The sequence below is a fragment of the Pundamilia nyererei genome, unplaced genomic scaffold (assembly GCF_000239375.1).
Source record: "Pundamilia nyererei isolate P.nyererei 1_Seehausen unplaced genomic scaffold, PunNye1.0 scaffold00211, whole genome shotgun sequence".
Lineage (NCBI taxonomy): Eukaryota > Metazoa > Chordata > Actinopteri > Cichliformes > Cichlidae > Pundamilia > Pundamilia nyererei.
The window spans coordinates 840,219-853,067 of NW_005187612.1; the positions used below are offsets into that span (position 1 = coordinate 840,219).

Sequence of the window (12,849 nt, forward strand, 5' to 3'; positions counted from 1 at the left end):
TGGCAACGCTGCTAATTGAGAGTGAGTGCAGAGTGAGCGAGGTTCGATCAGAGCGGTCTAGCGGGTGCTCGCTGTGAGCGTACAATAAGTCGTTGGAGCGGAACTGACAGAGGAGCGGTCGAGTCATACGGAGGTCTATCAAAAAGGAGTCTATAGCTACAACCTAACAGACATCAGATACAGCACACAGACGAAAGTGTTATTTCTTGGCAGTTTTTATTGGAGGGTATTCATCTCGACAGCTAAAAACAACACATACTGTGCTTGCATGTGGCCTGGAGGAGAAATTATGAGAGCCATGATTGTGTTGTGGGTTTTGTTCCTTTTTTTTTGTCCTCGGTTCATTAAATCATCTGCAGCGTTTCCCCCCACCACCTCCAATTAATCAACCCATGATGCATCAGTGATTTGGGCGTCAGCGTAGCAGCACTCTGTCAATAAATCCTAGATGGATTGGCCCCCTGCTTCATAGACGGGCCGAATCACTCACAGGGCCTGCGTTAGATCCACTAGTCTGCCCCGGCACCACACTTCTTTGTTAATTAGCTGTGAACTGCTCCAGAGGGGAAAGCTGAATTATTCAGGGAGAGCATAACTAGAATACAAATATAGAAAATGCTCCGCTGGTATCAACAATGTTTATGTCCTCAGACTGCAATGTGCTCACTCAATTACTTACACAAGCCAGCATCTTCCTTATTTAATATTTCAGAACTGGGTCACAAATCTGCCTGAGTGTCACTTGGCATTTCGATGGACTCTGTGCTCATGCTGCAAGATTTCACTGTGTGCGCTTTGAGTGCAGAGCACAACTCGATAAATACAAATCAGCTAGCAACTTCACCACCCGAAGGCTACAAAGAACGTTTTATGTGTTGTTCGTGTATCCACCTATTCAAATTCACAAAATCCAAATTAGGTGACGTCCTAGACTCTGGTCGTGAGATTTGTTATATCAGCTGACCATATTTTGCATAAGGTGTTTGGTTTATTAGTAACTGCACGGTAATATGCGTCAGCTCCAGAGATTTGCTTAACATTTGCATATTCCTCAAGTAAAACGCTGTTTTACCACTCATTACCAGACTATATGTTGCATATCCATTGCATTTCACCAAGCACTTATTCCTACTAGCATAGCTGGTTTAGAAACACTTGAAATATATCAGCTACTGGATGGAGCTCCATCAAAAGCTTTTGCAGATATTAACAGGTTGAAGAAGCCTGAATTTAGCAATCCCCTGAATTCGTACATCGTTCAATCAGCTTGACAAAGTTTCTAGTGAAACAGATTAGGTTGTTGTTTTATCTCACAGTCCTACATGATGAATCTCTCGACTTTGTTTCTAATTAGCAAATGTTGGCATGACGATGTTATTCAGCATAGTATGGTAAATATTGATAGAGACATATATGTGTAGATATGGCAGTGGCTATCCATTGAAGCACCTCTGCACTCTAATTTCTAATGTATGTCTGTGGAAACACAGATCTCTACACAGTGAAATCACAACTAGATTCAAACTTACTCAAACTGTATTTATGATATGGGGTATACTTGGTTAAAGTAATGTGATTTGGTGGTTATTACTCTTGCCTCACAGCAAGAATGTCCTGAGTTTGAATCCACCATGTGGCCTAGGTCTTTCTGTGTGGAGTTTGCACATTCTCCGTGGGTTCTCTCCGGGTACTCTGGCTTCCTCCCGAAGTCCAAAAACATGAAGTTAGTGGGGTTAGGTTAATTGGGCTTCCACCTGTTGGGCTGGTGATTCTAAATTGCCCATAGCTGTGAATGTGAGCATGAATCGCCACAACCCTGAATTGGGTAAGTGGAAGAAAATAGATGAATGGATGAGTTTTTGTACAATAACGCTTATGTTACAGTCGACTTATGTTGGTAGTAACATAAAAGTTCTAAAGTGTTAATGTTGTATAATGTTTTCAGTGAATATTACAACTCTAGTCAAGCTTTTACTTTGCATAGTCTCTTCTTCTCACTGCTCCTTAGTCCACATGTCTTCTAACTAACAGAAAACGAGTTCATCTGAACACCCACGTGCAGCTTTACACATTTCTTTAGCGGCGTTTCAGGTATACACTGAGATGCTAACTGTATGCCGTGCGAGTGCCATGGAAATCAATGAACAAATAATTAATAGTCTCATTCAGGACAAAGTAACACATACGATGAACCATTAGAAAATGTCACTATCAGTATCTGTCTGATACACACTTTCGCTAACATAAGCTAGTGCTAGCTTAATTTAGTTTTGGGGCAGTCACTTAGCATCAAGTCACCTTTAAAGATATATCAAAGTAGGCATTTTCTTTACAGTAAAATGCTGGTTTAAAAAAAAAACCCTTCTCTCTCTGGAACATTATTCCCAGTTGTTTGTTATTTAATATAAGAATAGGTCAACTATGGTAAACATGTAACCGACATCTTAGCATTGCCACTGACAGCAGATTGATGTAAGCACAACTGATTTATGCTTGCTGTGTTAGCCTTCAATAATACATGTTTGGCTTTGTGTGAAAAGAAAAGTGCGAAGGTAACACATTCCTGAGCAAAATTAGCTTTACAGAAGTGTGAAGTATTTATTCGCCAGCTCAACTAGCTGTTCTATGCCAAAAAAAACAACAAGTTGGACAGATTTTTAACTGCACAGCACTTGTGTGATGTTCAGCTTTACACTTTGCAATCTGCCACACATCAAACACTCCCATGCTGACACCAGTATGCAAAAAGATAGCGAGCACGCTAAAGCTGAGAGCCGAGCGAAGAGCAAGCTTGTGAATTGGCCATTTCAGCCGTTAAAGGCAGATTTACGGCCCTTATCCCATGTTAGATGTATACTGTCTGGACTGCGGCAGTTCATATTGAATTTGTCTGGAATGAATGGGGCTTCTGCAGTTTCAGGCATCTTTAAAATGATTTAGCATTTGTGGTTAGTAAACAAATACCCCTCCTCGGTCCAGAACTACCCCTGAAAATACCACACTGTGCTTCGGCACAGCATCTGACTATTAAAATTCAATGATCGAGTGGTGGTAATTAACCCGTCCCTTCCACCTGTTGGGCTTGTTATGAACCTCTACTGTTAAGTAATGCATTCATGGCAGCCAATGTGTAATTTGCAGTACTCAGAACAGTGCAATATTCTAATTGAGTCATGATTTGCTGTGTTGCTTGGGAACGGCACACGCAGCAGGGCGGGTTATATGGTGGATGTTTTGATCCAAATGAGCTGTATCTCATGCATTCTGCAGATTTACATTGCTGCATTCACAATGTATCCTCGTAAAGCGGCAGCGGGGTCAGCTGTAATCAATAGATATTATTGCATATTCACTCTTTCGATGGAAAAGCTACAATGCAGTAAAAGCTGTTTTTATTTAAAAATGTAGTGGTACTGTCTGTTTTTTTTCTGTTAGCCATATCAGAATGTGCATCTCTATCAGAAGTTGAAATATGGCAGCAAATCATTATCTGTTTCTCATCCTAATTATAGATGCGGTCTGATATGGAGCAAAGGGGTCTTGAATTGCTCACTAAATGATATGTTTAGACTGAAAAGGGAAGATAGTCTGATTTCATAATTACCCTGATCATACCCCTGTCTGTCCCTCAGCGTGCTATTAGCGAAGAGGCCTAGTCTGCTGCAGCTTTTGTTGTCAGCGAGAAAACGGGTTTCTGTTAGCCAGCAGGCGGGGCAACAAGCACACCTCTGTAATTCACATTATGGCCCCCTGAAATTGCTTTTCCACAAGTCCTAACAGATGCAGTGAGAAAGCTCGATTAATAATCTGGACGTTTGTCACAGCTGACATGAAATGCTGAATATCAAATCAGTGCACGGAAGAAGATACCAGGCTGTGGTGGTGTGTGGAGAGTCATCTGTGCTCTGAGCTTTCAATTTCTAAGCCTAAGAACGCAGGTGAGAAAAAGAGCCGGCGGGCAAAGTAGGGAGAGCGAGCTAAGGAGTAATCCACATTTTGCTGCACTGTATCACAATGCAAGACAAATATCCTTTAAAGTGGCCTCCTGGACGGGCGCAAGAAATGCATCTCGGTGTTCTGTTGTTGTTGCAGAATATGTCTGGCTCAGGCGGGGACAATGACGATACCAGCGTGTACGAAATGATGTGCAGTGCAGGTGAGTGAGCAACTGATGGGAAGTGGAGGGAGGGCAGAAGGCAAGCCAGTAATGGAATTGTTTTATGCCCCCCGGCATATGATTACGCTGTGTTTCCTTTCATTTCGTTTCCCCTCAATGATGGGGACATCGTGTAGCATTGCTTCTGATCAGCTGTGAAATGACAAGTGGCCAAAAAAACAAAAAACAAAAATGGCATGTGCAGCATCCATTATGATTCTGAGGCTTTAGTGCAGTAAACACTTTGTGTGTCAGGGAATCTTTCCATCACAGACACACAGAAACTGCAACAGGTGGAGGAAAAAGAGGGGGAGGATGAAGATCTCTACGCACCACTGGGGGTGAATGGTGAATACGACACCATCCTGAATTCAGCTAAAGCAAAAGCAGTGGTCATTGCCAACCGCCCACCAGCACCCACACCCCGGCCTGAAGGCACCCAGTTGATGGACAGCAAAACCCCTTACATCACTCAAGGTAACTTGAGACTCTTTTCTTGCATCACTCATTCAGACAGATACAATAGTGATGATTATGATTCTGAGTTATGCAGGATGGGGGGAGGAAGGGCCTGGAATGTGCGCTGCAGAGCGCTGAATAGAGAAAAGAGAGCTTGCTTTGTGATGCAGTTTGTTTTGATTTCAGAAACCGCAAGAACATAGTCGCTCCCCGTCACAAAACAAACACGAGCGAGTCTGGAGAAAGACCCATTTGCCTGCGTTGAGAGCCCGCAGTCCCTAACTGTTCAATTACAGCTGTGTGAATATTTCATGAAGATGAAACATCCAAAAGTGACTGGTATTATCAAGGCTTATAAATCATTAAAACAGCTGTGGCTTCTCTTTTTTCCGTCTCGCCAATGCAAAAATGAACACGCGGGGCTGCAATTAATTATTACCGCAGACAATATTACGCCCGCCTCTCGCATTCACGTGCATTCAAATGGACGAAACTAATTAGAGCGGCTCAGTAAATAGCTCCCCTTTTTTTTTCTTTAGTGAGCTTGCTTGTATCTACTGAGCCGACCCCGTTCCCGGTGGGATTTACGAAGCAAAACAAGGAATTGAGTGCACCACTGAGTTCTCTGCACCCCAACCATCCTCTCAGTAATAGAGAGGGAACTACCAGGCTGCCATCTGCAACCAATCTTGGCCAGATCAAGGCCAAGTCAGCCAGAATAAGTCATTACACATGTTTTCCATCATCCTTGTCCCCAGAGCGCACAAGAGAAAGGAGAGGGATTTTGAGGTTTCCATCTATTGAGACAGAGGAGCTTCAAACCACACAAGGATCACATTTTGCCCCTAACTCCCACCACCGCAGTCAAAGATGTGAGGGCAGAGATGAGGCTCGGTGGAGGATTAGGCGACGAGCCAGTTATTGGAGAACACAGCACAAGTGGAAACACTGAGGAGTCTTCTTTTTGTTAGCAGCGACGTCTCGGGCTCAGTGAGACTGAAAACGTGAATGAAATTCAATCCCATGGGCAGGCAGTTCTGCACATGCAACATACATGGACACGCCGAGGCCGAATGAAGCCACAAAGCCGGGCTTGTATTATGAGCGAGGCAGGAAAGAGAGGTCGTGTTTGAGCGTGAAGTGGAAAAGAGGAGATGCTGTCACAGAGGACGGAGTCAGAGGCTGGGATTATCTTCCAGGGTGTGGATGCTGAATTTGAAATCCAGCGTTGGTCACACGGCCGCAGCTCCCCCGCCTCTGACAGCTAAAACAGTGCAGTCTTTCATTCAGAGCGCTGACAGGAAACCAAAAGCATCATTCAGAGTGTCTAACTCAATTCAGAGCTCAACTGTGTCTCTTTGCAAAGAGCCAAGATCCTGCATTTTTTATTTTGAGATTTTTAAACATATATTCAGATGTCACTACGTTTGTCATTTCTGAAACAGTGCTGGATGTTTTTTTTTTTTAACTAAGCTACGAACAAGCCACAAGCAGGGTGCTTTGAAATAAGATCATGGCTCCATCGTGTGGCAGGACAGTTAAAATGCAGGCACAAATTAGAAAAAATGTAAGATTCAGATCTGGTTTTCATCATTCTAGTAGTATTATCTAATAAGATAATTAGTGGAAAATTACAGAGATATTTACCACATTATTAGCACAATGTTACATAAAACTGTTGTGCATCAACAGTGTTCCAGAGGAAGAAAACACCAGGCGATGGAGATCTGTACTCACTTCCCTCTAAACAAGGTAGGTGTTGAGTAATATATAGTAATAAGAGCAATAAGTAACATGTGATCAATGTGTACAACAGTCATTTAGTACAATATTTAAGGTACGTGGACTTTACTTGAATATTTGTAACTTATGTAACATCACTAGGTGCTAACCAGTCGTATGTGATCATTTACAAAAAGCAGCGCTAATCCTGTTTCATCATATACAATTTGCCCTTCAGTTGGTATCATTTAAATGCATACACACTTTATTAGGTACGCCCTGTCAGTACTGGGCTGGACTCTTGAATTGGTTGCACTAATGAACAGTTGAACAAGCGGACCAACAAAGTGGCTTCTGGGATATGTGTGTATAAACTGGACCAGAGGTCGGCAACCTTCAACATCAAAAGAGCCTCTTTAGCCGCAACACAGCCAGATGGATAACAGATGTAATCTTTTTTCCTATTGTTTCGTATAGTTTGCAATATTTTTTCGTTCAAAGCTCACATGAGCCACAGCTGAAGGGCGCGCGAGCCAGGTTGCGGACCCCTGAACTAGAGCTAGAACTCCATGAACTACTGCTGCATGAAGATAGCGTTCCCTTATTTCTGCCTGTGTGCTGCTTTAAATAAGCTTTGACCAGTGAGATATCCAAACATCTGCATCTTTCAAACTCCATGCCCTCAGTGATGCAGACTTTCTGTTAAAAATCTGCAGTCTCCAGACCCATGCTGAGATAATCCTGAAGATATATCAGGGTTTTATTCTCAGGCTTGACTAAGCAGTCGCCTGCATACTAATGCGAGTAGCTTTGATATGTTTTGCCGCTTTACTCTTTGCTTTGTTTGGGACAAGACAGTCGCAGTTCATTAACTTTGAAACAAACAAGCCCTGCAGCTAGAATAAGCAGTTAATGCTTTTTTTCATGCTTGCGATGTCTTTAAACAGTTGCTTGTATTTCCCTCTTTGGCTACGACTGATATCGTCACTTTAGATTAGATGTGCCAATCATTTTTTTAATAAATACTTTCCTCTAATTTTTTGTTGTAATTTTTTGTCTATTAAAATTACCTGCTGGATGATATAAGTTAATGGAGACGCTATGAAATAATTTGTAGTGTTCTGTTAAGCAGATTAATATTCCAGTAATCAGCATGGGGAAGGCAGTAATTAAAGCAGCAGTGTAATGGGTACACACGCAGTAAAAAAGGCAATAAAATGATTTAAGCAAAGCCACATGCCAAGAAGTTTAAAAAAAAGGATGAACTGCAATAGTGAGCACCTACAGAGAGATGAAGCCATTTGTCTGCCTCGCTGTTCCATTAGTGACACTGAATGACACGTCCACAGATCATCACACTCGCCACGAAAATTACTTACAATCTCGGTGACTCACAGACATCACAGATGTGCCGAGCGAACTCACATTACCCGACTATGGATACCAGCTGCTTTGGTATTACACTCGGGCTTTTCTTCCTTCTATCTTCTCCCAACTAGAAATCAGCTATTTAATTTATGGGTGGATATTTTAGGACTTACATTATGATTATGTTATAATCTACAGCAGTAAACATGTTGAAACGTTCCTGCTTATTGTTTTTATGGGCTTGTCGTTTACAGCAGCACGCGGGCGAGAAGGCAGCGTCTCTACCACCTACGACACCTTTGTGCCAAACCAGATAGACGGGCTTCAGCAGCTCATTGAGTTCCAGCAGCAGGTGAAGGCAGGCTCGCTTACTGTGGACGAGGCTCTCGAGCTCTTCAGCGACTGGCAGCACGTTCAGAAAGACTTGGATGCCAAGCAGCAGGTAGGATCGCTGCACGCTCTGACCGAACTCACATGAAGGGATCTGAAAGAAGCAAGCAGGTCCACACACGATACAATACAAATACTGAATAATCAGGCAAGTGTGGTATGCATCTGGGGAACCATGTGTCACAATAAAGAAAACAATCCCTCAGGTTTTAAAGATCTCTGTAGGCCAGAAAAAAGAAAGAAGTGAAGAATCGCTGATTCAAAATAGGGTTTCTGTTATGAATTGTACAGGAAGCCAGAGGGGCCAAAAATATGACAAACTCACATTTGAAGGGAAGGGTTTCTTATTTTCAGCAGCATGTAAATTTTGACATGGTACTGTTTTCTAGTATTGTTACGCACCACAAAGTAGCAGAAATGATGTTTACAATATCTGGCTGTCGTTTTTTTCCTGTAGCTACTCTATTTCGTCAACACCTGCAACTCGAGGAGCCTCTACGCACACATTCTTCAAACACCAAACTGCACATATCACATGACCTGGGTGGTTTTAGCTGTTGTGCCTTAAAAAATAAGTCTGTCAAATCTAGAGCTTTCGGCAAGCTACCCTGCATCGGCGCCTTATGTTGTTAACCAAGAAGGCAATGATAGAGAGAGGGAGAGCAGTTTTTAATAGCTCCACAGTCCAGTTTTGAGGGGCATTTTTATCTAGTATTTTTTTGGCATTCTTTATAAATTCATAAATAATAATGTGAAACTTGTGCACTCAAAATACTGTAACGGCTATAGTGAAGGATTTGAAGCACAACACAAGTTACTTGCTGTTAAGTTCCAGATAGGGGAATGATGGGAAGGTGTACCCATTCATTATCAGGTAGCTGTGCAACACTAGGACACCAGGGTAGGAAAGGAATGTAGTTTTCCACCAACAAGGTGATTCCCAAAGAGGTTTTAGCTGTAAACTTGGCATGCCTTGGCTTGATGTGCCATCCGTCCATAAAAAACTTCAAAAAACTGGAGAAGTGGGGGGAAAAGAAGAAATGACAGGTCTACAAAAAAAAAACTATCTACAGAAAGTGAGCAGTACAGAAAGTTAAGTCCTTAAGAAATAGAAAAAAATAATCCACCAAAGACCTAACACAGGACATGAGATGCATCTGGACCTTCCATCTAATGGTTTCAGTGGAAGGATAGCTGTCAAGAAGTTTTATTTAAGGAAGGGAAACAAGAAGAGACTGTATGCCAATTTGGACGTAAAATCAGTGGCAAGACGTCTTATAGAGTAATGAATCCAAACTGTGAGAGTCTACAGCCATCTGTAAAACAGGGTGGAGGCTCTGTCATGGTTTTGGTCTGCATTTCAGCCAGTGGTGTTGTAGATCTTGTCAAAATTGGTGGAATTATGAACAAAGAAAAGTACCATCAGATTTTGATCCACCATACAATTCAACATGAAAAGTGTCTGATTGAAAAGGGTTTAATTTTTTTTAGCATGACAGTGATCCCAAACACCCTGATAATAAAGTAAAAGCATAACTGGGTAAAGGAAAAGGAAAAGGTAAAGGAAAACACAAATAATGGAACATCAGTCATGTATTGGCCTCCCCAGAATCCAGACCTCAACATTACTGAAGCAGTGTGGGATCATCTTGACAGAGAACAGAACAAAAGGCAGAAAACATCCAAAGAAGAGCTTTCAATGTCCTTCAAGGAGCCTGGAGAACTATTCCTGATGACTACTTAACCCTTATGCGTTTTTGTTTTGACTTTTTGCTGCCATGATGCCAGGTCTCTCTTGGAAATTGGATTTGAATCTCAATGAGATTTTTACCTGGATAAAAAAAGGATTATTGACAAGACAGCTTGCCTCAGAGAGTTGTGTGTGTGCAGGAAAATAAAGGTGGTCATGCCAAATACTCACTTTCGAGCTCGTTAGAATTGCACAAACTCCTTATACACTTTCCAGTTATGTTTTCAGATTTTTGAATAAATTGCTGCAAAATATAAAGACATGAAGAGTGGTTTGAGACTTTCGCACAGTACTGTAAATTTCATCAGGCTGCAGTTAATATAAATGTTAATTTACAATGAAGTGCTCGGGCTCAATCTGCCTTAACAAACCTTTTTCACCTAATACTTTCTGGCACGTCAGAGTAGGAAATAATAAAACAGATGATGCGCTAATTCCATCTACCTGCTTTTATTTCAGGGTCCTGGTTTTGTTGGCTCACCGTCTCATTTTTGAGACACATTTTTAATGTTATTAGTAACACCTGTGCTTTTCCTGTTGAGGCAAGTTATAAGGTCTGGTCTACGGTGCGCTGCTGTGCGTTACACAGACAGGTTATGAGGTTGTAAAACAGCGGTAGACGCCTTTGTAGAAGCTAAAGGAATTTGTTTCCCGCCTAACACTGAAGTCAAGTCACAATACTTGCAAAAATGTAAGACTCGAGGAGAAGAATCAGTAGAGCGACAGAGATCACACTGTATCAAAGTCCGACTAAAGAGTCACCAGTTCTGCTACACAAATTTTCAATATTTGATATAAGGATCTTTCACCTGGGCATTTCAGCACTAACTCTTACTACTTTTCACATCTTATAACAGACTTAGTGATAAATGATCAAGGTAGCACCTTAACATCAACATCATCAACAGTTAAAAGTATATTGCTCTCTGAAATGCAGCGCAGTACAGAGAGCAGATTTATTGGTCTGCGGACTAATATCGTCAGTAAAACTACCTCCACCCTTTTGTTCTGCTCTGTTGTTGCATACTTGGACTATATTTGCAGTATGTTTTCCACTGGACCTCCACGAAAGCACCGAAAGATTTATGATGAGTCTGTGAAACGCGCTCTTTTCTTTGTCTTAGCCAGTGTAAACATAACACGGATCCATCATGGAAATCTCAGAATGTATAAAGACCTGGATGCCTTCTGTACAGTCAGTCTAATACTGAAGCACTGATCTTTGTCTCTACAGCAGAAGCTGAGCCATCTGAGAGCCACTATCATAAACAACAGAGAGGCAGACGACAGCGTCTATGGTAAATATTCACATTCTATGTGGGCTAAACTGTGCTGTCATCGCAGACTTTTTGGTTTTCTTTAAAATATTAAGTATATGGAATAAATAACCCCGGTACAAATGAGTGTATTAAACTGTATACTGTAAATGGCTTAAAAAGTCTTCTCTCCCTACAGATAAAATCAACATCGTTCATCACACGGCAAGTAAGTCTTTAAAAACTTATCTCAGCGCGCGCAGAGGAAATCTGTGTTTGCATGCCTTTGTAGTTTCTCGAGCTCCAGTCGCAGTGCTGGGAAATTAATCCTCCGGGAAGTGTTATTTAATCAAATCCCCAGTGCCTTGTGTTTTGATCTAGTGAGTTTCACCAGCGCTAAATGAGAGTCCTTTATTTTCTTTTACCGAATGATTCTCTGTTCAGCAGTGCATATTGGATAATTTCTCCCCCAGGTGTTGCGGTGAATGGAAGTCAAAGAGGAAACCAACCAGCAGAGTCTGATTTTTACAGCAAGCCGCTTAAAGCACAGCAGGTACGTTTACCTCACTTGCAGTAGGACAGTTTGCCTCAGCTGCATTAATATATCATTTAATCACATCTGTTGATTATTCTGCTTGAAACAAAAAAAACACTGTACCCTGACGTCCCAGTAAGCAAATATAATAATGCAGCAATTCACCAAATTCTTTTGCAGACGGCTTTTTTCCGAAAATCCGAAAAACGGTGAATGCAAGTCCTATATCGATTGTGAGTATGAAATCCACTTCTTTGATTATTTAAGCCAGACAAATATTTTCTGTTTGGCTCCAAAGACACTATTAATATTCTGTTCAATTATGACTTATAGCTGCTGTGATCTGTTGTAATACATAAACACCTTTGTTTCTTTGTTTTCTCTTTCAGAGAAATAAGAAGTGAAAGGATGTTACACAGTCCACATCCAGCTTAACCCTCCTCTTATAGGATAACTTGTATCAGTGCATTAGTTTGAATAATTATATGTAATATACAATACAATGACAGGTTTTTAGCATCATATAGTTTTGCTTTGTGAAAACTTAGATGTTAGTATTCCTGTAATTTTGTAGATTAAACTGCTTCTAACAGTTTTTTTGTTACTGAATTTGCAGCAATTCGCTCACAATTGTAAATGTTTAAACTAAACCACAATTTTAATAATTAGTGAGGAAATTATGTGTTTCTCATTTTTATGAGCTTCTTCTCTAGAGAAAGGCAGCGCTCACGCCAGCAAGTCTCGGCCTGTAAAACCTCCAAATGTTTCCCTCTAGAGGGCGTCATATCTCTAGATATGGCCATCGCACCCACAGTCTGAAGACATCTGTAAGTACAGATGCACCTGTGACCTCCTATTGACTGGGTGGCAAGCTTTGGAAAAATGTATCCATACATGTTGATGTATGTAATCAGAAGATGAGCACATCAATTAATTACGTCTTGCTGTGGCTGCAAACACGAAGCATGTGTTCAATCTTCGCGTCAGCCAAGAAATGTCAATATGAATCTGAAGGAAAGAAAATGAAAGCTGTAAGCCGGCTTACTGCAAAGAGCAGAAATATTAGTCGTGTTAGGGTAAAAGAAGGCTTGATGTTGCCGGGAAAATCATTTTGTTTAGCTGCCACAATGCAGCCATCTCTGTGTTTTACAAATTTAATAAATACCCTCTTAGAACGGCGCTTTTAAATCACGTCAATCACATTTGTGAACAG

At 41.3% G+C, this 12,849-nt stretch overlaps 1 protein-coding gene across 1 annotated transcript; it reads left to right on the forward strand.

Moving 5' to 3' along the window:
- The first annotated feature begins 4,097 nt into the window (after window positions 1–4,097).
- LOC102212864 (B-cell scaffold protein with ankyrin repeats-like) lies at window positions 4,098–12,096 on the forward strand. Its single transcript, XM_005748035.1, has 9 exons — window positions 4,098–4,156; window positions 4,412–4,633; window positions 6,308–6,367; window positions 7,960–8,147; window positions 11,080–11,143; window positions 11,301–11,330; window positions 11,575–11,654; window positions 11,817–11,869; window positions 12,026–12,096. The coding sequence occupies exons 1-8, from the start codon at window positions 4,141–4,143 to the stop codon at window positions 11,847–11,849; spliced, it is 693 nt and encodes a 230-aa protein (XP_005748092.1). The 5' UTR covers window positions 4,098–4,140; the 3' UTR covers window positions 11,850–11,869; window positions 12,026–12,096.
- The last annotated feature ends 753 nt before the right edge of the window (window positions 12,097–12,849 follow it).

Bases quoted from the DNA above. Each gene is read 5' to 3' on its own strand.
- LOC102212864 (XM_005748035.1), top strand. The intron at 8,148-11,079 runs GTAGGATCGCTG...TTGTCTCTACAG, and splicing joins ACTTGGATGCCAAGCAGCAG to CAGAAGCTGAGCCATCTGAG. The intron at 11,331-11,574 runs GTAAGTCTTTAA...TTTCTCCCCCAG, and splicing joins CATCGTTCATCACACGGCAA to GTGTTGCGGTGAATGGAAGT.